General features: G+C 35.7%; 2 protein-coding genes across 3 annotated transcripts in view; one reads left to right on the plus strand and one right to left on the minus strand.

The window, feature by feature from the left end:
• The window catches only part of LOC125234931, a 21949-nt gene extending 4546 nt beyond the window's left edge, over nucleotides 1-17403 (minus strand). The window contains exons 1-3 of the mRNA XM_048141354.1: nucleotides 17329-17403; nucleotides 14282-14545; nucleotides 8763-9005 (exon numbers count right to left, since the gene is read on the minus strand). Of these exons, the coding sequence (XP_047997311.1) occupies nucleotides 8763-9005; nucleotides 14282-14545; nucleotides 17329-17403 (582 nt within the window). The remainder of the gene's footprint in view (nucleotides 1-8762; nucleotides 9006-14281; nucleotides 14546-17328) is intronic.
• Nucleotides 17404-20981: 3578 nt separating this feature from the next.
• LOC125235033 (salivary glue protein Sgs-3-like) lies at nucleotides 20982-22816 on the plus strand. Of its 2 annotated transcripts, none has more exons than XM_048141497.1 (2): nucleotides 20982-21393; nucleotides 22247-22816. In XM_048141497.1, exon 2 carries the CDS (start codon nucleotides 22322-22324, stop codon nucleotides 22712-22714), a length of 393 nt encoding a protein of 130 aa, XP_047997454.1. In that variant the 5' UTR covers nucleotides 20982-21393; nucleotides 22247-22321; the 3' UTR covers nucleotides 22715-22816. The 2 variants fall into 2 exon arrangements, with proteins under 2 accessions (XP_047997454.1, XP_047997453.1); XM_048141496.1 differs by having other exon boundaries at nucleotides 20986-21398.
• The last annotated feature ends 802 nt before the right edge of the window (nucleotides 22817-23618 follow it).

Genomic DNA, 23618 nt, shown 5'->3' on the forward strand with positions numbered 1-23618 from the left:
CTCGGCTGTACCAAACTATAATCAAGTAAGTCCGTTTTTGGCGAAATTTTGATTTTTGACTTTTTGAATTCCTGACATAAAGACGCACAACCCAGATTTTTTTCAAAATTTTAGATAGCTTAATTTTTCAGTTATTTGAAAAACACGAATCCAAGTAAGTCGTTTCAGTGACTTAAACCTAGCTAAATGCAAGTGAGTCAGCCGTAACAATCCTAAAAGCAAGCGTGTCAATTCGACTTGATTGTTTTTAACTTATACAAACGAGATACTTGTTTTTATCGTTGTCCGATTGTTGAAAAACTTCGACTCACTTGACTTTCAATTTGTTATAAATGCGACACACTTGGATTTAACTTTGTCACTGTGATCTTAGGCTTAAAATAATGTTGATTACTTGCCCACAATATTACGTATAAACTATAAAGTGCACTTATACCCTGCTAATATTGTTAATAACGAACTGTCACAGTCAGTTTGTTGATTTGTGAGTTGTATCGTTATATCATGTAAAGATAAACTAAGAACAATAAGCGTTTTATAACAGAATAATAGTTGCAAAGTTAAGTGTCCAAAGTCATGGAAAATAATAAAAATAAATTCAGCAGAGGGAGAAAGTTTGGTGGCGATGAGTTTAAATCGAGAAGTGTAAGTACACAAGCAATTATATCTACTGTACTAAAATGTATTATTTCATGTCACCTATCCTTTGTAAAATACTTTCTTACGCAGTTTACGGTACCTAGTATTTTAGTAAACCTTTTTTATTTATGATTCTATTTCCGGATATTTTTATTCCTTAAGAAAGTATTTATAAAGTAAGTATGTATTACATTGTACACATTGTTTGTTTGTAATTATTTACTTTATTGTACTAACACGTACATTTTGAATACCTACAAATTAAAACTAAAAATAGGTATCTACTACTCATATTAAATACAACTTGGTTGGTTAACTTAAATTAAATTAAAACTATTGCGTTAAACTGTCATATATTACTCATTTACAGTGTCCCAAATGGAGAAAATACCATCGAAAACTCATCGTTGTTTACGGCGTCGACACCCTTGCCACCAGAGCAGGATCTTACAAATATAGAAGATTTTCAGTCAGATTTACCGCCAGTCAGCGATTCGTTACTCGGTATTTATCAGGAAACTCAAAACATATTTATTGTTAGATACCTATCCGTTTGAAAACGTCGAATTCGACAGTCGATACTTGACCGAATCGATTTCAATAGATATGACAGAAGAAATTAGTCCCCGAGATATAGAAGATATTAGTTTCGTTGAAAATAGTGACGAAGCCAGTTCTATTCACGATTCGCATAAGGCTAAAAAAATTAAATTTTCAACAAATTTTTTTCACCTTCCAACAGCTTTTTATTATGGTACCTGAAACACCTGAACATTCTTTTGAGCAAACTGAAGACACTATCGACCAGCCAGAGCCATTACCCAGTTCATCAACAGAAATGATCTCGTTAGAATCTGCACCATCGGGGTCAGTTTTTTTTTGCAAATTACTTTACCTTTGTAGTACCAGAGATAGACTTTCCTTTTTTTAGCACCACGATTATGTTCGTTTCACTAAAAATCAATCACAAAAGTAATTGTAGGTATAATATATGCAATTTGCATGCATAATTCTGGGTAATTACATGCAATAAACATGTAATACCATAATATGATCAAGGTCAAATATTTTTTGAATATAATTTTATTTTTTACCTATCATTTATAATCATTAATAGTGAAAATTATGATAACGATTATCCAATCTACACTAATTCCATAAACATAATAGTCAACTACATAGGTTTACGGACGTGTAGCCAACGATAGAAACAAGCAAGTCCTGTGTTGCTTGCTTTTAAGATTGATATGACTATTTTATCTTATTTTATGACAAAGTTAAAACCAATTTTCAGCTGGCTACTCGCAACGGCTTCAGTTTCAGGCTTGAAAATTTAACATGTTAAAGATATTGTACTATGGAATCTTTTCCAAAAAACAAAAAATTTATACATTGCATACTTTTGTAGAAAATGAGATTTAAAGTTGAAAATCGTTTTTCGGCTCTCCTGTAAAATTTGCTAAAACGGACTTACTTGTTTTAAGTTTTTTGCAGCCGAGCTCCCCCTGAAAGCAGCCGAAGCATGCCGTAGCATCAGCAAATTAGTCTCACAATTGTGGCGGCAGCAGATCCTGATGCAAGATAACTTATCAAGAAGATTTGCAGGTGTTTATACTTGAGGCCTCCGAAAAGCAAACAAGCCAAATGAAGCTTACAACGGTGCTGTATTTTGACAATTGTATGACTATTAAGAAATGGAGTGACGTGTGCGGAATGTCAAAACAGAAGCCAGCACGGGCATCTTGAACGGATTAGTCTTTTTTAGCTAGAAGGCTAGGCCCAACTACTACATCCATATACATACTTAGTTTAGCTTTGATAGTACCAGTGACTCGGTTAGTATGGTCGAATTTTATAATATATAATACCTTAAGCTTGTAGTAGCAACTTCTCACAGCATCTGCAATATGCTTCTCGTAACGATGTCCACAATCCATTAACATACCTAAATTCCTTTCTTCATACACCCTTTCAATTGGTTCAGTTATCAGCATAACACCCACTAACGCACTGACACCAGTTGCTGCTTCAGTGTTTAAGTTCCTCACCCCACGTCGCAGGCCAGCAATTTCCCTAGGGGGCCATGCCCCATATGTGGTGCTGGGAAGGGGGATCAAACGTTTCAGATCCTCCTTTCATCATGCTGCTGTAGTGGTGTAGTGAAAACTCGCGATACCAGTGCGCTCTCACGAACGGAAATTAGGGTAAAACGCGAGGCCAGCAATTTCGTCACACCAAAGTCCGCGCATCGTCATCACCGACTGAATTCTTCACTTCTTCTTCTTCACCGGCGTGTTGTCAGAGTTACACGTCAGGCACAACCAAGTGGGGGCGATCTGAACACGCTCACACAAGCCTCATCATATGTCTGTCCACATGAACACTTAGAGAACACAGAGAGTTAAGTTATGTATATTGTACATTTTGAATGCTTTGTTGATGAACAGTGTTTCCGAAACGTCCCGCTTGTCGCTATTCAAAATACCATACAAAATGATAAAACATTTTCGCGTATAGAGGTTTATAAGGAACCGATCGGTTGCAAAAAATAATTAGAGAAAGCTAAGTAGAGCAGTGTCTTTCCAGAAGGGTTTTCCTTTTTTGTAATTCATAGAAAAATAAACCCTTATAAAAATACTTAGTTCAATAAAATTGGCCACATTAAATATGTATACAAATTTTATTTAAAAACATATTATATATCCACTGACAAGATCAATTTATAATATTTTCTAAGTTTATCTATATAATTTTTAATTTGCATTGACTTTGTAGAGCTATTCCATGTGATTTCAAAATATTCTTATTCTATTATTATGTTTTCAGAATATTATTATTCTATTATTTACAAATTGTTAGTAATAATTATACTAACTGATATTTTTGTGGAGTCAAACATGAATATTTTTAGAAATTCTCGATTTTCACTTATATTTTTCTGTTTCTGTTTGATGTAATTGTTCAAAAGAGCAAGTACTTTTCAGAAAAAAAGTAATCTTTGTTTCGCAACAGGGTTGGCACAAGAAACAGTTTAAAATAGCAAAAATTAACCAGTCACCATTTTGTATATATACTCTTATTATCATAAACTGCGATACTTTTTTTTTTTCATTCTAATGCTGGGATAATCTAAGGTACCGTCACAACCATGTAAACCAACATTTTATGGAAATACGTAACTGATGTTTGAATCGGTCTCGACGCGTTTTTTTGTTTTCCGTGAAATTCGACATGTCGTTAGGCTCACTAACTCGTATATCGCTTTTTTAATTTATTTCCATACCTAATATATTACACAATAAGTGTAAAAGAAGTACGTACGTACAGTCCTCCGCGCGGAAGAAGTGAAACTTCGTAATGTGTTGTTTTTCTGAATTCGAGCTGGCACACTGCGTTAAACGTTTAACGCGTTAAATCGGAAATCAATAGATTATATACAACCTGTTATGATTGAATTTCGTTATCTTTAAGGCAAGGTTATTTAGATCAAATACAGTTATTTTTTTCTAAACTAGTGTTTTAACTCTTACTGTTATCAAGTTATTAAAAAAATAAATTGATTTACTGAAACGTGTGTGAAAATTTTTACCACATCCCAATGTTATTGGTTTTGATTTTTGTGTTATTATTAAGGTCTTCTCACCCTTATATTATGTATGAAAACGAAAAAATATTGTTATTTTTCGAATTTGACAAAAAGCGATATACCGGGTGATTCCTGTTAATGGACCTAATGCGTGTAGAATTTAACGGATAACAAAAAACACGGTGTATTTGAAATTTTAGTTTATAAAGATGGGTTTGAACCTGACTGGATACTACAAATTGTCTTTTACGTCTTCAAACGTTACAATGATACGGTCTAATTTCACATGAAGCGTTTTTTTTTAAACATCAAACATCGTGCAGATTTTTTCTTTTATCTTTTCATAAGCTTTGAACATTTTCTTTTTCACGCATTCATAAAATTTTAAGACAGTCGCCCCAATATCTGCCATACCCTGTAAGAAAAACATACAGAATCTTGAAAACGGATTATGTTTCGAACTATTTATAGCATTCATGAGGAAAATTATCCAAACTTTTCTTTGAGAACATTTAGAGTCTGGCCAAATAGAATATATTAAAAAGTAGCAACATTGTCGTGTCATCCCTTTCAAATCAATATGTGTGAGAAAACGGGACGGGATGTTGCCACTTTTTAATTTCCACTATTTTTTTTAATGGAATAATTTATGGTCATTTCTCAAAATTTTGCCACCCCCACCTGTCACTACGTTTATGTTAGAACTTTTTTTTTAGTATACAATATCTTCATAAATAAATTATCAATACATATTAAAAGACAGTTTTTACATAGAGGGCTGATGCTTTGAAATCGATTTATTTTATATTAATGAAATAAATAACAATTGTAACTAAGTTTGGTCGTTCACCTTCCGTGTCCCAACGCGGAGTACTCATGTTTCGAGTTGTTAAAAGTACACAAACTATTAACTTTACTTACTTTTATTGCTGTATTTTATTTGCATATATCCTTAACTTTTAAAACTAGAGTATCTGATAATAATATTACACTTATATTCCAAGTTATTTGGCTTTAAAGTTTGTCCACGGCCGTTTTTGTCGTTGACCTGTCGAGACAAACTCGCAAGCACTGTGCGATCCCTACTCCACCTCTGCCGCCCCACCCCGCATGAATCGAAGCCGCCAGTATCGGCCATCACCTGCAAGCAACGGCACGTGCTCACTGCGCCTTGATTAGAAAATAGAAATTTTTAATTACCTCGAACGGGAGTTTGTAACGGGTAAGTAGTCGTTGTTCTGTCAATCATAAACTGGTTATTGTTTGAGATAATGCATTAACTGTAACATATGTTTCGTATTTTGTTGCTTATTTTTAGGCACCTAAATATTTAGTTCGTTCGGCAAATACTTTTTGAGTTTTGGCGAAATAACTGCCATTTTGTCGGTCACCTGTGCATCGTTCACCTGGCTAAAATAGGCAAGTGAACGACATTTTGGGGCAGGGTGATGACAATAATGATAAATTTACCAATCGTAATAATACTTTTTTACACCTTCAATATTTGTTTTGTGCGTTAAATGAGAAAAGTATTACTTTTATATCGGTTTAGGCTGCATTTCTCAAAGGATTGTTGCTTTTTTGTGGTGTGTGTCCTTCACCTGTGCGATAAAGCCAGGTGAACGACTCAGTGACAGGAAACCGACACGTCGATCACTTGTCATAAGCCAGATGAACCATTACGAGGGGCGATCAATCGGATCAATAAGTAATGATAATGAGTATTAAAACATAATCTAGAATATGAGTATTATAATAATAATAATGAGTATCCTTATATTTTTATAATTATAAGTAACTCTTCTGTGATTTATTTGCATATTTTAATTTTTTCATTTGTTTTTTTGCCCCCTTTAAAAAATGAAATCTTAATTATAGTTTAAATACCGTGTCAGTAAGCAAGTGGTTGCTTGAAGTGAAGTCACTTCATTATACTTCAGAGTAACTATTATATTATAATTTTATTTAAAGGTCGGGTATAAAATATTAATGACCCCCTTCCTTGAGATTTGGGCGGCGGTTAAAAACTATTATAATGATGATGGGCAGGTGAATGACGTCCATATCAGGTGAATGACCACCAAACTACAGGTGATCGACTACGGACACAGGTTAGCGACGCTTGTCGTTAACTTGTCAAATGTGTCATACAAATTTGTACTAATTTGTCGTTAACCTGCTGCTGTTGTCGATAACCTGTGTATATTTATCCTTCACCTGATCATGATGTCGTTCACCTGAATTTTAATCGATCATAACTTCTAAAATAATTAATTGATATCGGTGCCTTTGACATTTTTGAAATGTTTGAGACGCATTCAAACGATCCCTACAAATCTTTTTTTTAAAATGCGACATTTAAAAAAACGCAAATCTTTCACCTGTCGGTGCCAAAATTTTGAGAAATGGCCGTATTTATATTTATAAAAACTAGTGATAACAGAGTAAACAGATTATTAAAAAAAAACAAATAATTCACATCTTCGCATTCATTAGTTGAAGTTGGGAATGGCTGCTCCGTTATCAAAACCCAACAGTTTCGCTGCAGGTTTAAATTCCTACTCTTTTTGGTCAGACTGTAAGTGTTGCTGTGATAAAAAAAAATGTATTACATAGTTCCATATCTGGGCAATTGTTTTTTAAAGTTGTCCACCCCACTTTTTTTTGGATTTGAAATTTTTTATGTGTTTTCCACTCAGAATCGCGAGCTCTTTCAATCCTAATAGGAGAAAAAAAGTGTCCCAAGGTTTTTTTCCCATTCCGTTATCATTTTTTCATACATTTTACGGAATGGAAGGTTCGACAAAATGTATGGAAATCTTGGGACATTTTTTTTCTCCCATCAGGATCGAAAGAGCTCTCGATTCTGAGTATGAATCGCGTAAAAAATACCCACGTTACAAAAAAAAGTGGGGTGGACAACTTTGAAAAAAATGGCCCATCTGCTTTTTTGGGGCAAACTGTAAAAGGGAAGATGGCTTTACTCTGACTCCACCTCAGGATCCGGTGTCCATCTGATAAAGGAACAACCACGACGAAGACTGTGAGACGTTTTTGTAGAATGATGTTGGACATATACAGTTTAGCACAGCTGTATGTAGGCACTGTGTATATACTCAGGGGCATTTGCGCCGAAAGATTAAAAAACGTTTTTTTTTTTTAAATAGGTAAATTCAATATTTTTCCTACTCAGAATCAAGAGCCCTTTCGGTCCTAGTAGGTAAAAAAAAAAGGCGTCCCAAATTAAATTTTTCAACTTCGTTACCATTTTCAAACAGCGGTTACAAAGTGCAAGTATGCAAAATAATAGAAAATTTTGGGACCATTTTTTTGTCTTTTGTTTTTTTGTTCTAGATCGAAAGGGTTCTTAATCCTGAGTAGGAAAAGCATAAAATTTACCTAGCTACCTTAGAAAATATGTTTTTTTGTGATTGTTCTCGTGAAAATTCCCAAAGACAAACTTACTCCAATAAGTTGAAACTAAAGAGGTTCAGATATTTTTGTTCGCTTTCTCTATTCCAATATATCCGATGCGGCCTAAACCGTCGAACTCACGACCAATTCACAATCACAATCAGAATTGGCTTCCCGAGCATTTGACATTCAGCTTTTTTTAGCTTTTAACGGAAAACAAAATGAACTGCCAAGAAGAATTCTGCTTAGGAGTTTAAGGAGTCTGTTTTTGCCGGCTCAGGTATAAAGGTTCACAAATCCGTATAATGTAAAAGTACTACTAGTTCGACACGTTAATGCCCAGTTAGTAGGTGACACCCTTCTGTCATTTTTTTTATCGCCTAGCATAAATTCATTAGCATGTACCTATACTATACTATACAGAGTGGGGCCTGTAACAAAGGCGAAGAATTAAACTCTAGGCTATTCTCCTTATACTGATCAACATTTGTTCAGTGACTTTTAAAAATAACTTGTATTTTGATTTTTATCACCCTTGAAAATTTTTTCTAAGAGGTAATGTATTGCGAATTCTGTTAAATCTAAAATGTGACAGACAACGTCAATGACAACAATAATGGCGTACATTGAAGCTAATATTTATTTTGTATGAAAAATTAAAAATTTTAAGACTTCATAATTTTTATAAGTCACTGAACAAATGTTGATCAGTATAAGGAGAATAGCCTAGAATTCAATTCTTCGCCTTTGTTACAGGCCCCACTCTGTATAATATATCTCAAATCACAATTGAGCTGCGTCAGGATCAGGGTACGTAGCTGAATGACACAAACGCTCACGAAACGAAACGGTCGTAGATATCTATCTCTATCGCTCTTGCGTATTGGCGCGACAGAGCCAGACTACCTTTCGCGGTCGCAGAAATGCCATTCGGCTACGGCACCGAGTGAGGGGGAACAGCGGGCCTAGCTCACTAGTGTTTGTAAGTGCGATAGGAACGCACCGACGGGATAAGGTTTATCACACTAGTGTGCTTCGCCCGCCGGTGGTCGGGAAAATGTCTTTTTAAGATTTAAAGTAGCATCTACTTAGGTAGGTATTAGAGATTGGTTTAGGTACTTACTGACGCCGCCTCGCTTTTTTTGGGTTTTTTGGTTTTTTTCTCATCAGTTTTTTTAGTAATATCAGGTATAGTAGGGTCCTCAGGTATTTTAACAGTAACATTATGTGGTTTATGTTCTTTAGCTTTACTAGTGATATTAGCAGTATCCTGGACTAAGCGTGATCGGTATGCGTCATCATCCAATGACGATGCCTCTAGTGCCTGCTGTCCTCGCCAAAAACATGTGTCACTATCAGGTTCTTTCTGCAAAAAAATATTTCAATTTTGGGATGCATTGTCCTACAGTCTCATCAAAAATAGAAGAATAAAAGTGGCAACATTGTAAAGCCATCCCTTTCAAATCAATATGTGTGAGAAAACGGGACGACACTACGATGTTGCCACTTTTTAATTTCTACTCTGTTTGGTCAGACTACTGATGTGCCGACGGAAATTTTCAAAAATTCTGAAATTTTCACATAGGAAAACTTCGGAAACTTTCCATACTAAAGGTACGGACAATTGTATAGATGGAAACTTTCCATTTCATAAATTTTAATTCCCTTTATTTTTCGTGAAAGTTTCGTGAATTTTTCAAGAAATTTAAGATTTTTTTGGAAAGTTTCCGCAACTTGCACATCACTAGGTCAGACTGTAGCAAAAACAAGGTACAAGATAACCTATGTAGCCTTTATTATATTCAACAATGTCACATCATTAGATAGGAAAGGTAGCTAAAGCTAGGATTATTAAGAACAACTCAGTCAAAAGATATTTTAAAAAAATCTTTAAAATCGAGGTTCCGCTCTGGACTCTTTCCTCCTTCAAAACTTAATCAATCGGAACGAAATTTGAGAATCTGAATAACAATGAAATAATCTATGTCGGACCGTTTAGCTTTTTGGTTAATTGTTAACAATCTTAAGTATCACACCTTTTTTTGCGCCACAATGAAAAAGGCCGTTTTTGGAAATTTTTGATTCGCTGTAGAGTCTTTAAAAAGCAGAATTTCAAAAAAATCAAAACGGTCCGACACAGATAAAAATAATAACAATTTATGTTGAAAAAATCATTGCTCTATCTTCAAAAAACCAGGGAGGAAGTAGTCCAGAGCGTTTGTATGGATAATTGACCCCTACTGTATCGTCTTAAGAGGACTACACTGTATCTGCAGATGTTTCTCAGGTCGCTGCCAGGTCCTATTGTGCCCATAAGACTGGCCGCGTTTCCTCGCTAGATGGCAATGCCAATGCGTTGAGCGAGAAACGAGCCCGCCTTAGTGCGTTTTCACATTATCCGATCCGATATCGGATGTCGGCAGAATTTCAAAGGCAAAAAGTAAAGATATCGGAAAATGTGAAAACGCACTAACAGTCACTAGCAGACTTTACTAAAAGGTATTGAAACAGTTCTAAGGCCTCAAAGACCCAAAGTTTCCACAGCAAGCGCTGTAAAAACGTAACAAGATAAATTGTATTTATTTATTTATCGTATAGCGTGTAGAATCGTGAGGACAGGCAGGCAATTATGGTCGCGCGATAAATGATAAAACATCTGGCCAGCCCTATCGCACTTACTAATAGTGCGATAGGGACGGCCTGATATTTTATCGTCTATCGCGCGACCATGCTACCCGTGCAGGACGCAGTACGATGCAGTGGGCCTATTTCACAATAGTGACAAAGACAAGTGAACACTTCGCTGTTCATTGCGTGTTAAAAAAGGAAATCGGCACAGCATTGACAGTGTCAAGTGTCAGTGTCACTGTGGTAAAGTAGCCAACGGTTATTGCACTTTATTATCACCTAGGGGTTTGTGGTACCTAGTTATTATTCATACATACATACAATCACGCATGTATCCCATGAAGGGGTAGGCAGAGCACATGAAACTACTCAAGTTTCAGTGCCACTCTTGGCATATATATAAGGCGTTGAAAGAAAACGAAACTGTGGCATTGCCGTGACAGGTTGCCAGCCTCTCGCCTACGCCACAACCTTAACCCATATCCCGCAGTCGCCTTCTACGACACCCACGGGAAGAAAGGGGGTGGTGAAATTCTTAACCCGTCACCACACGGCGTATTATTCGTACATTTTTTTATAATTTCAAAGTCCACTCTAACAAATTAGGAGCCAAATTAATTTTATTTTAAATTACTTCTGGACAAACTCATATTCTCTTCACATTTTGCATAAGTTTTCATAGGGTTTTGGCCTCATGACGGTAAATGCAAACTTAAACTTAAATAAAAATAACTTACACTTACAACTATCAAGTTACATAGATTGTAACTATTTATAAGTAATGACCTTGATCATTTCATGAAATAAATTGACGAAAAAGTCAAGGCTGACTTAAAAATAACGGAATATTCAAAATTTAAGAGGTGGTTGATCACCCCCGACCTTTTAAATTTTGAATTTCATATTGATTGTTTTAAATAAAAATACTATGTCTGCCGTATTACTATAGTACATATGTACATATACATAATGGGTGTAACAAAAAGAGGGCTGTGCACTGAAAAAAAAAAAAACAATTTTTGGACGACCCTAAATTAGAAAGAGATTTTTTAAACTAGAAAAAAAAAAAAGTTGGGTAGGTTTTAATATTTCATTACGGATGCCGAACAAGATACTTCAGAAGAAAATATGGATGAAAAATGTTATCATAACAATCGGAACGACTTGGAATTCATAACCAAACAACTCATTGGAAATCGCCAAAACACTGTTATTAAAAACAATATACAAATGATGGATTAAAAAATATAATGTAGATTTATAATTTTTAACTTTCATTACGAGAAAGTTATATTTTTAATTATACATGTACAATTATTTTATTTCCAAATTAAGAATCGTAAATAGTGATACATAATGCAATACCTTTTATAATGATTACAAATACCCACAGCCTTTTCAGCAATAACATAACTTACTTGAACATGTTCATAATATCCGATTCTTACAAAATCTTATAGAAGATGCCATCGTGAATTTATTAAAAAAACATCCCCAACGGTAGTTCAATTAAAACAGAAAACATTAAAGGTTTCGCGCTATTTGACGCGTGATTGTCGTTAGATGTCACTTAACTATGCCTATACAAATAACCCGCATTTACTGATGTATGCAGTTATAGCTCTCCCCTTACTTATTCCTCTATGGTTTTATTTACAACAAAGGAGTAATAAAATAGTTATTTGTTATACAAGGGGGCAAAGTTGTATTTTAACGCCGAGTGTGGAATTGAAAAACGAGCAAGTGAAAGGATTCTATAGTTGAACCACGAGCAAAGCGAGTGGTTCAAGCATAGAATCCTGAATTTGCCAGTTTTTTAACATACGAGAAGTAAAATACATTTGCACCCGAGTACATGTAACAAAAAACTTTTCCCCTCACTATAGCGAGGAAACTACAACGCAAAAAAATGCGTTTACCACTGCTTCCAGTAGTTCCACAGGTAAATCATCTTAATTACTAGATTCACCTACTTTTATCAATTTTAAAGCAGTTAATTTGACTTAATTCAAGGTCAAATTACTTTACCCACTAGTGGATAAAATGCGTTTTTACCCGCTGGTATTAAAGGACAAAACACGTGTTTCCGAGCTAGTGAGGGGAAAATAATTATTTTCACCACACCAACTAGAAAAGGCTTTCTTGATACTTAGAAATTAGTTTGAATTTGAATTCCATCCACAAGAGTGCAAAGTAATTCCATACAATTTTTTTACGTAAAAATATTTTCATAATAGCCACAACAATAATAAGTGGGCGTCTTAAATTACTTGGTACCTACCAAGAACGATTTAATACTGGACTGACAAAGCCCATACAAAAAAGCGTACCCCTAAAATATATGGGCCTTTTACTTTTAGGCTTAAAACTAGATGGCGCAGTTCGTAGCCTGGAAGTGGCCAAAATCATATTTTTCCCAAATATTGTTCGTATTTTTTATAAGAACAAATGACATATTTCTTTATTTTAAAATCTTGATATCACGTCAATACACATTTTGAAAAAAAAAAGTTGTAGGCATCATCAGTATAGTTATGATAGTATTTAATAGGTGGCGCTAAAAAATCGAGGTACGATTCTTAGTATGAAGTATGTAAATCCTATATAAATAATTCTTGGTGGGTACCTAATCAGCGTCATCAGTTTCCCCGGCATTGGCTGTTAGTGAACTCTTCTTATCTTGCAGATACAGTTGTAACGTGAACTTCGATGGCCTCTTAATGCCCAGTGCCTTCTCAAGCTTCAGCAGCTCCAAATCAAGTTTATAATTTTGCCTCATTAATTTCCCAATTTCTAACTGAAGCTTCTGCTTTTTCAAACTCAGTAATTCACTTTTACAACTATCCGATAGTTTATTTGATTCTTTTTTCTTCGGACGTTTTGTTGGTGGTGCGAAAATAAATGGACTCTTATTCTCGGGTAGTACAATCTCATATTTGCTTTCTGTAAGATTTTTTGATGCACTTTTGTCTGCTGATTCAGATTCCTTGTCAAGAATATTTAAAATGAAGTCATCGTACCTATTTTTATATTTCTGGTTATTTCCTCGATCAAATATCGCTTTGAAGGGATTATCTTTTATTACCTGAAAGTAAAAGAATGTAACTGGTCATGTGAATATGATTGGAAGAAATTTCAGAAACCTTTGTTTGTTGATTTATAAAAATGTGCTTGTTTTCCAACTTCTTTTATTTATTTATTTTACATTACGAGTGCAGTATAAAATAATTCTAGTTCATATTTTAACTTCTTATAAAGGTTTCTAAAATTTCTTTCAACACTTGAGTATTCACGTACCCATTTATACTCTTTTAATTTCAGAAAAAGATTACTTAAAATAACACCAAAATCTGTTATTATTTTCTTAACACACAACACCAAGTGAAATGTTATTAACTTTTTAGGTACATTTCTACAAAAAACAAATATAAGTAATGTAAATATTTTACGGAAAATGTACCTACTTATTTTATAATATTTTCAAGTAAGTATATAAATTATATCACAACTATTTACACATTTATCACTTGTATTATTCAACATAATTTGACTATTCAACATAATAATTATACTGTACATATTTGTAACTTGTCAGTTGTAAGTAAATTGTTCGTGGGGTAAATTTTTTTGAAGAATTGCCAGGGCCAAAACCTTTTTCACTTTGGGTAAAACAAACCTCTAAATCGATACCTATCCTTATTTAGTCTGTTCAAATAGAGAGGAGTCAGTCATGGAAAGTATGAGGCACTATACACCTTGTGCCTCTTAGAGTTTCACACAGACTATCGATGTATGAAACCACCATTATTATTTTCATTATTAATTTCTGCATTTCATATGTCTCAAAAAACTACAAACTAACCAAACCTGTACTTATGGGTAGCTTAACCCTTAAATGTATGACCTTGACAAAGATTTATTCAAATTTAAACTTTGACATGCTGTCAATTAGAGTCAAAAATGCATGATGCATACATCACTATGCATTTAAGGGTTAAGAGGTCTGTCACTTACCTCAGGTTCGAGTTGCAGAATAGTCGGCAGGGTAGCCGGGTTCGCATTCCCCCACGAGACTTCGTGGTCCGAACCCTTAAACGTATCGACCACAGGGTTCTTGATATTTTGTTTATGAATATCTGATTTCTTCTCGACCACTCGGTGCCGAGATTCGTCGTATGCGGCGCCGCTTATTTTGGTGGCAGCGTTCATCCCTCGCAGGTATGCCAACATTTTGGACTTGTCACTGCGGTCTGGCAAACCCGTGCCTTCCCAGACTTGCTGGAAAAAAATAAAAGTAGAACATTTTCAGTATACGTGTTTCTTTAGCAGGATTTTTGTTATACACTGATTTAAACTTTCACGATTTTTACACATATTTAAAATTACAAACGGGACTTAATCGCGTTTTGAGCGCGCGGAGTGTTTGCTCCGGCCTCCGAGACCACGGGGACAATGCCGTCCTTGAAACAGTTGAAACGTGGGAGGTTAGTATACACGATTAAGTCCCGTTTGCAATTTTAAATAGTTATAGGATTTTTGTTGGTAAATAGTGGAAAGGATGATTTATAAGCTAATAATCTAGAAATGTATCAGTTCGTTTATTTTTTATCAGTAGGTACTATGGTAACTCACTGGCATTTGAAAATTTATTTATTTATCTTGTAATGTATATAATTATCGTTTTCTTTCAGAAAACGTTTGAATAAAATAATACGTAATATTTTTTTCGGCGACATATTAACAAAAATGTAAAAGGAAGAGCCAGATAAATACCCGTACAAGATGGAAGACCGGGTATGGAAGTCACACGGGTTGGTTGTCACAGCATAGTCACAGCGGCCATAACTGACAACTTTCTGACAAATAACCGCACGATTGAATGAGAAGGCACACTGACATGTTATCCCACCAGACGGCGCCTATGCAAGATTCATATGTGAGAGAGAGAAAAAAATATCTTCTCGCTATCACCTATAAAATTCATTATCTGTGCAATAGACTAATAACCTAATAAGGTGGCACCATCTGTCATAAGCTTTGAGTGTGTCTCCTCATGCGGTTAGTTGTCAGTTATGGTCACTGTGACAACCAACCCGTGTAACTTCCATACCCGGTCTCCCCTACCTACTTGGACTGCACAGCCCGTCTGTACGGTCAGCCAATCTGAATTCTAGGCCACCTTCTCACAGCAAACATCAATAGTGAATTCCATGGCAGATAAAGCAAAGTGTAAATAAGACAGGATCCTATAGTGGTCTAGGAGACAAATTGTTTGACCGTACCGGCCATGCGTTGTTATAGGCGATGATTTTCTGTGGAGCCAGCAAAATAATAAATGGAGTTACATTGACACAGATTATTAATAAGTTACTAACGTAACAGATCCTTCTCTTGCCCGCAAAACGACAAATACAAATCATAATCATAATCAAAATATTTATTCGTAGTAAACTTAAAAACTACACATAATGCATAAAGTATGACTAAAACTACAAAAGTACAAGGGATAGGTAAGTTTATCACGAAATGGTCCCGTCTCAGCATAATGATCTTCCGACGAGACCACGAACGCAGCCGCGCGGTATGGCCCTACTGTAAGTTGAACCACAGTATAAGGAATATTCAGTAGTTAATCTCCGGCAGGTAGATGCGGGCGGTCTCTACTGCGCAAGGTCACGCAGGGTTGAACAAAATTACTATAAAGTTAATCAATCAACTTCGTACAAAGTAAGTTGTTGTTATCTAATAGGTACTATATATTAGGTAACTGTAAGTATTAGTACCTATAACAATACCACACCAGTCAATATTGAATACACAAAAAAATATTATTCATATATTAGTCTCATAAGCGCAATACTAGATTGTGTAACGATCCCGAGCAAAATGAGATATTCACGGGGACGGCTTTTCACATCACGTATGTGGTAATTTATATGTTATACTTAGATATTATTTAAAACAAAAACGCACTTTCTACTACGTACCATTCAAGTAGGTACGTGTTTTTTTCTTAAATACTGACGAAATAGTATTTACATAAAATGTCTGAATAGATGGTTCCACAATATTTAAGTAGGTACCAAACTTTCGAGATAAGATAGATCGCATCATCTACCTAAATAAAAAACAAGTATTTGGTTGCAAAGTAATTAATGTCGTTACAGGTAAATCCTTATTGATTTTAATGCATCACTATATCTCACTTTTACCTAACGCTGCAAAAATATAAGTATAAAAACCACTTACTTTTCTGGAAGTCTAGGAATTGTGAAGAATTTTATATCCAGATTTTTAGAACTGTTCTCCATACATCCATAAACACTACAGTAACGAAATGACCTCGGCACTGACGTCATTTTCACACACACATCAAAACAGCGCGCAAACGCGGCCCCGACTGTCCAGCCCAATAATTACCAGTTTCGCATGTTTTCGCTGCATGCGAGGGGTGGGAGGGGGACACACCGCGCGGCGTGAAGTTTGTAAGAAGAGTTATTACTGGTTTATACTGTGGTTGAACACATCCTTACTTAAGGTGCCATTTTGTCTATTGGCTTGGCTATGTCGTACATTGACATTTGCATTACTTACAATATGGCCATACCGCACATCACAATAATGATTAATTTATCACATTACACTATGACATAAACAATTCAGCTATAAGTATCGGTGATATATCATTATAATACAAACAAGAGATTAAAAACAGTAAAATAAATAATTGGTATTTGAAAATAAATGATTAGAAAACAACACAACGTAACATAGAGACTTACACATAACTACGCTTTATTTAACTAATGCTAACAAGTTACTACGTAAAACTCAGAAGAATAGTAGGTACGTGCCACGCGACTACACAGGCGGGCGCCCAGGCGCCCCACGGCCACTTGTTATCTCGAGGCAACTGCTAGCGGGTAGGTACTTAACGCGCGACAGCGAGCGAGTGACGTAGGGTAGGCCTGACAATGCTACTAACATAAATAAGAAACGAAATTAAGTCAAGCAACACAAATAGGTACACAATAATAATTTTTGGCTATTTCAGCACTTACCTTGACCGAAAGGGCATCAATAGCTGGAGTGACTGGAGTCACTTTGACTGTGGTAGCAACATCCGGCTTGAACATCCCCGCAAGTACATCAGCATTTTGTTTTTATCCTTCTTGTCTGGTGTAGTGAACTGATCGAACACTGACCCCGTTAATGTTTGGTTGAATACAGTCTGAAAAAGGTACGTTGGTACAACTTGGCAAAAAAGTAGATTTTTTTTTGCTTTGCACTACGGCATCTCTGTGAGATTTAGCCGGATGTATTAATTGTGCGTGGGAGGACTCCCGGGATTGGGGCCTCCCGACGCAGCGAAGGTAAAAAAAGTAGAAATGGAACTGTAATTTCTTTTATCGTAGCAACACTTAACAGTTCTCATACAAAAGTTTATGAATAGTTGCCACATGCAAAACGGTGGCACGCTATTATTTTTTTTCTACTCTTTTTGCCAGGCTAATTATACCTTTTTTATGACCCAGGGAGAATCCGTTATGCATCCGGGTTGGGGTATATCCGACTCCCGTGGACTAAACCCCCTCGGGTATTTCGACGCTCGCTTTTGAGCGGGGTTTCGGGAACACCGTTGAAGACCTCCGTTGCACATTGGTAAATACCTTAATTTAACTTGTACGAAAATGTTCTCATTACAATCCAAAAAGTAGTTTAAAAATAAGAACAAAATTTTAAAACCGTTGATATAAAAAAGCGAAATTCGGCCAAGCTCTCTGTGCCCGCGGAAAATTAAGAAAAAAAATTGACTTAGACTTACCAAAATTATTAAAATTGTCGCTCCTCGAACCATGTCCAAGTTTTTTAAAAACATTTATCTTGAATAATATTAAGGTAGTTTTCTTCAAATGTAAATACCTAGGATTCTGAAGTACCTAAGTATTTAAGTTTTGAACTTGTTGCAAAAATTATTTAATATTTTTTATGGACCTATCTGAGCATGGTTATCAATGATAATGACTAAATTGCAGTAGATTGAAGAATAAGTAAAGAACGCAACGTAAACATATCAGATTTGTAATAATAATAAATAAACAATATTTGGCTACGTGTTTAATTTCGTCGAGTGTTTTAATAACAACTTGACATATTTTCAGTGAATCAATTATCTCTTTTTGGGATAATTCAAATAAACAATCGATAAAGAGGAGATCAAATTAATCAGTAACATAATAGAGAAATAAGTACGGGAAGAGTTGTAACTCATCAGTAAGTGCGAGTTATTTGTATAGGCATAGTTAAGTGACATCTAGCGACAATCACACGTCAATCACGCGTCAATTAGCGTAAATTATCAGTACTGCTACTTGTCGGTAGATGAAAAGTCTAATGCTTGCCAATTTTAGCTAATATTACAATAGTATGGTTTTTAAGGTACTTACTATAGTTTTAATTTTTATATTAATCAATATTCTGTTTTCAATTCCTTTTGCTTGTAATATAAGTTGTAAACTGTTCTAATATTAAATTTCTGGCAGACGAGACACAGTTACCACCTAGTATCGAGTAGGGTACTGATAATTCGCGCTATTTGACGTGTGATTGTCGCTAGATGTCACTTAACTATGCCTATACAAATAACCCGTTTTTACTGACGTATGGAGTTACAACTCGTCCCTCGGAACTCTTCCCTCTATCTCTATGATCAGTAATCAATGAATGAATATTTCAATAATATTTAAATTTCGAACATTTCTTATAAATAACGGATATTGAAATGAATTTTATTTATATGTAAGACCATTGGAAATAAAGTTATATTAAAATTTAAGTAAGTATCATTTGTTTAAAACGATCATGATATATGTTTAAAAAAATCGCTTTCATGTCGTTTTACAAACCCCCTTTAAGCCTACCTAAATAAATGCCATGCATTATGTGTAACAGTCACTTAAACTACTTTTACAATATTCTAAATAAAAAAAGACAATTGAAAGGCAAAGGAAACTAAACCAGATAGTATTTTCTTCAGTTTATCAGTCTCACAAACGGATACATTATTCGTAATCATTTTCACTAATTGACGCGGCTTAAAACATTGGCTTCCATATAAAACACGTATTATTTTCCAATACGGCAGAATCGTTAAGGAATCGCCGAGAAAATGGTTTCCAAGGTACGTTCAAAGTTGTATAATATTTTTAGTTGTGTTTAAAAAGGCAAAGCCAAATTCAATCTTTTTTATAAGGAGACTTAGTGGCCAAATATAACATAACTAACAGGAGTTATTCGACACGTGGAATCATCGATTTTGCAAAAAGGTACTAAGATTAAACGAATTTAAATGTCGAGAGAAACGAATTTTGACCACGCCAACTGCCAACGCGACGTAAATAATAACCAAACACTACAATTTCAAATGTTTATCACTCATAAACGCACTAAAAGTTAATTCATTTAATATTTTAAAAGCATGAAAATAATTCTGCCTTTGTTATGGATATAATTTAATACGTAATTACAGAAAATATTTATAAGTATATTAATAGAAAACTGTATTAAGTTAAAACAAATTGAAACCAATAATGAACGCACAATATACGAAACTTACGCGAATAAATGCGGACAGAAAACTAAACTTACACCAGCATGACTATTTAAAGTCATTTGATCTTTAGTTGTTGGTATCTTTAAGAAAAGATTAAATATTATTAGATACTGTTCTCATTTTCTGTAACCCATTTCGGGCTAGAGAGATGTTTGGCTTATCTTCCATGTATAGTCAACTCAGAGAAAATTGACACGACTATCTATAGAACTGTGTATGCAAATGTTCTACAAGTAAATGTAGTGTAGGGACGCCACCCGGCCTAGCCGAATGGCAATCATCGGCGCCAGACGCTGACAGGAATGCAGTCTGGCTCTGTTGCGCCAATACGCAAGAGCGATAGAGATAGATAGCTACGAAACAGATATTATGGTAAACGTTTGTGCATTTGGATACATATTACCCTGGCCCGGATACAGGTGGGCTGTCGATCACGTAGTGCCTTCATACAGCCCAAATACCTGGAGTTGGAGCTGTAAGTTACTGTTCCGGTGCTCCCACACTTCTCTCCCGAAATCTTCTCGTTTTCCTGACAGAACATTAGACATCCTGCCCGATACATTAGATGCATCGAAAAATCTTTTTTTTTTTTGCCTAATGTTATCTAATGGAGAAGCTAATATCATAGAAACAGACTTACCTACTCTATAACCTTCTAAATAAATTAAGTAATGTACATGATTTGAGTTATTTTCTTCGTAAAAGACTTATATAATAAGTGAAGCAATTATTCAAATCGTTAATCGTAGGTACTTACTAAACTATTAGGTATATACAAAGACCTCAAACGCCGCAAATACGCCACACTTTATTATTATTGTTTGTTATTGCCTTTGTGCATCACATCGACCAGAAGTGATCTATTGTGACGGCCCTATGTGGTTAAATATCCGTACTTATGCCCGTTGAATCCAGGAAATTCCAGATTCTTTGGGCTGTAAGGTCTTGTACCTCATAGGGTACGTACATGCCCTTGGCAGTAATTACATTTCTGCGGCGTTTGCTGTGGGGCCATGGGGGCCAAGCGCTCGGCTATGCAAAGAGTTAGCGGCGCGCTTAATTGACGTCACAACTCACAGGTGACCAGAGGGCTGGCCAATATTTTGCTCAACGCATTAGCATTGCCATCCAATGTGGCAATGCGGCCAGTCTCAAAGCGCCAACAATCAAAAGTACTCTTGGCTAAAGGGTCAGGGTCACCACACTCGTCACGAGTTACCAATACATAATATTAAGCATTAACTTTATATTCCAGCTATCAATATGCCTGCTCGTGCTCTGCTGCGTATCCCTGACCCTGCAAGCCCCCGACCACAACCGCACCCGCCGGGATGACAAACCAGCTCCCCCCGCCACCCCTGCCGTCCCCTTTAATATCGCTGACTTCCAAGGGTTCCTGAACGTCATCTCCAATTGGATACCAGGCGCTAAGAAGGATAAGGATAAGGAACCGGAGAAGAAGGAATAGGGAATGAGAACAGGATCTTGAACTAGACATGAGACCGTGGAGAACGTAGGGTTCGGAGATGATGTGAAAATTGTTGTTGAAATAAATTATAGCATGCCTTACTTCTATGTATATTTGTACTAGCTTTTGCCCGCAGCTTCGCTCGCGTTAGAAAGAGACAAAAAGTAGCCTATGTCACTCTCCATCCCTTCAACTATCTCCACCTAAAAAAAACCACGTCGATTCGACGCTCCGTTTTGCCGTGAAAGACAGACAAACAAACAGACACACACACACTTTCCCATTTATAATATTAGTATGGATAATTATGTTTAGATGCGTATAGTGTATTCCCAAATAAATATGAAGATATTTTTGTTTCTACTAGTATAGTTAAACACAATAATCTTTACCTAATTGAATGAAACTAATTCTTAACTAATAGAGCTCACACAAAACGTATTACAAAAGCTCACCGCACGCCTCAGATGCAAAGTATAGTTCATCTAGCCTTGTTGGAGCGCTATATCTTTAGGTATGATCAGAATCATCTGCATCAGAGATCATCCGGAGCGGGGATTATAAGATTATAACAATTTTTTCGCAAAAGTTATGCATCCCCATACAAAATATGTTGGTAATGATAATAGTACTGGTGCCGTAGCCGAATGGCATTTCTCCGACGCGAAACGAAAACGAAACGCCGCGAAAGGTAGTCTGTCTCTGTCACGTCAGTACGCAAGAGCGATAGAGATAGATATCTACGAGCGTTTCGTTTCGTGAGCGTTTCGTGAGCGTTTGTGCCATTTGGCTACGCGCCCTGCTTCAGTTTTAAAAGATCTGCAAGCGTGCTGCGTAGTCACCGTAAGTTTTTCACTGTGAATCATTGGAGGTAATTGTTCCTATGTTTTCTTTTCAGGTAATACCACTAATAGTTTTATACATAACTTGCGAAGTTCACGTTCTCGCCAAATCACACCACGAGCATCACAACATGTGTTCTGACCATTCTGAAAAATCTCGTGAGACCTCTGCAGACCCTCCTGATGTCCAAACAGAATCAACAGAAGATACTACTGATACTACTACAATTGCTACTGATATTACTACTAAGCTAGTGGCTACAAGACCTACTACCACAGCGGGATCTAGTACTACAACTGATATTACTACTCCTAAACCAGTGGTTACAAACCCTACTAAGCCAGGACCCACTACAACTGACATTACTGCCCCTAATCCAATGGCTACAAAACCTACGCCAAGTAAACCAGGATCTACAGACTCGAATGTGCCGACACAGAAACCTAACCCAATAAGTAATATTCCTAATAAAATAAAAGACACTATTGATAAGATTTTCCAGGACGAAGATAAAAGCCAATAAGATATTTCCCAAAAATAAAGCTAGCCATAAAGTGGGTTTTTTATTTAATTAGCACACGTCATCACGGAAAATGCATGAAGACACATCAGCGCCTCTAAACGGTCACTGGGTAGAAACAAAATAAATATTATGTTTAAGACGATACAGGACGGGTCAATTCTCCATACAAACGCTCTCGATTTCCTCCCTGGTTTTTGAATATAGAGCACTGATTTTTTCAACACAGATTATTTATTTTTATCTGTGTAGGACCGTTTTGATTTTTTGATATTCTTATTTTTAAAGACACTAGAGCCCATTAAAAATTTCCAAAAACTGCCTTATTGATTATGGCGCAAAAAAGGCAACAATTTGACAAAAAACTAAACGGTCCGACACAGATCATTTCATTGTTATTCAGATTTTCAAATTTCGTCACGATTGATTAAGTTTTGAAGGCGGAAACAGTCGAGAGCGGAACCTCGATTTTAAAGATTTTTTCTGTAATCCAGTTAATAACACTAGTACATTTAATATTGTCTTCGGTTACCGCGATAGTTACTCATGAAATAAAACTATGGAAACGGATTAAATCGCGTATAATGAATTTAAAATACATCCCGACGTTTCGAACTCTTTACAGCGTTCGTGGTCAACGGGTGACTGAGGAAAAATTAAAATGTGCAAAAGCTACCCACTTACAAGAAATATTAACGAACCATGACCACAAATAATCTAGATTTCTAAGGCAGGTTCACACACTATTAATAAAGCTAGTTATACAATATTCAAAAAAATTTTACCATTACTCTGTTAAAAAATAATTAACCAATTAATCTACACAAAATTGACAAAGAAACAAACTGCAAATGTCCAACACCATACAACACAAATGCCTCACAGCCTTCGTCGTGCTTGTTCCATT

The sequence above is a fragment of the Leguminivora glycinivorella genome, chromosome 16, assembly GCF_023078275.1.
Source record: "Leguminivora glycinivorella isolate SPB_JAAS2020 chromosome 16, LegGlyc_1.1, whole genome shotgun sequence".
NCBI lineage: Eukaryota > Metazoa > Arthropoda > Insecta > Lepidoptera > Tortricidae > Leguminivora > Leguminivora glycinivorella.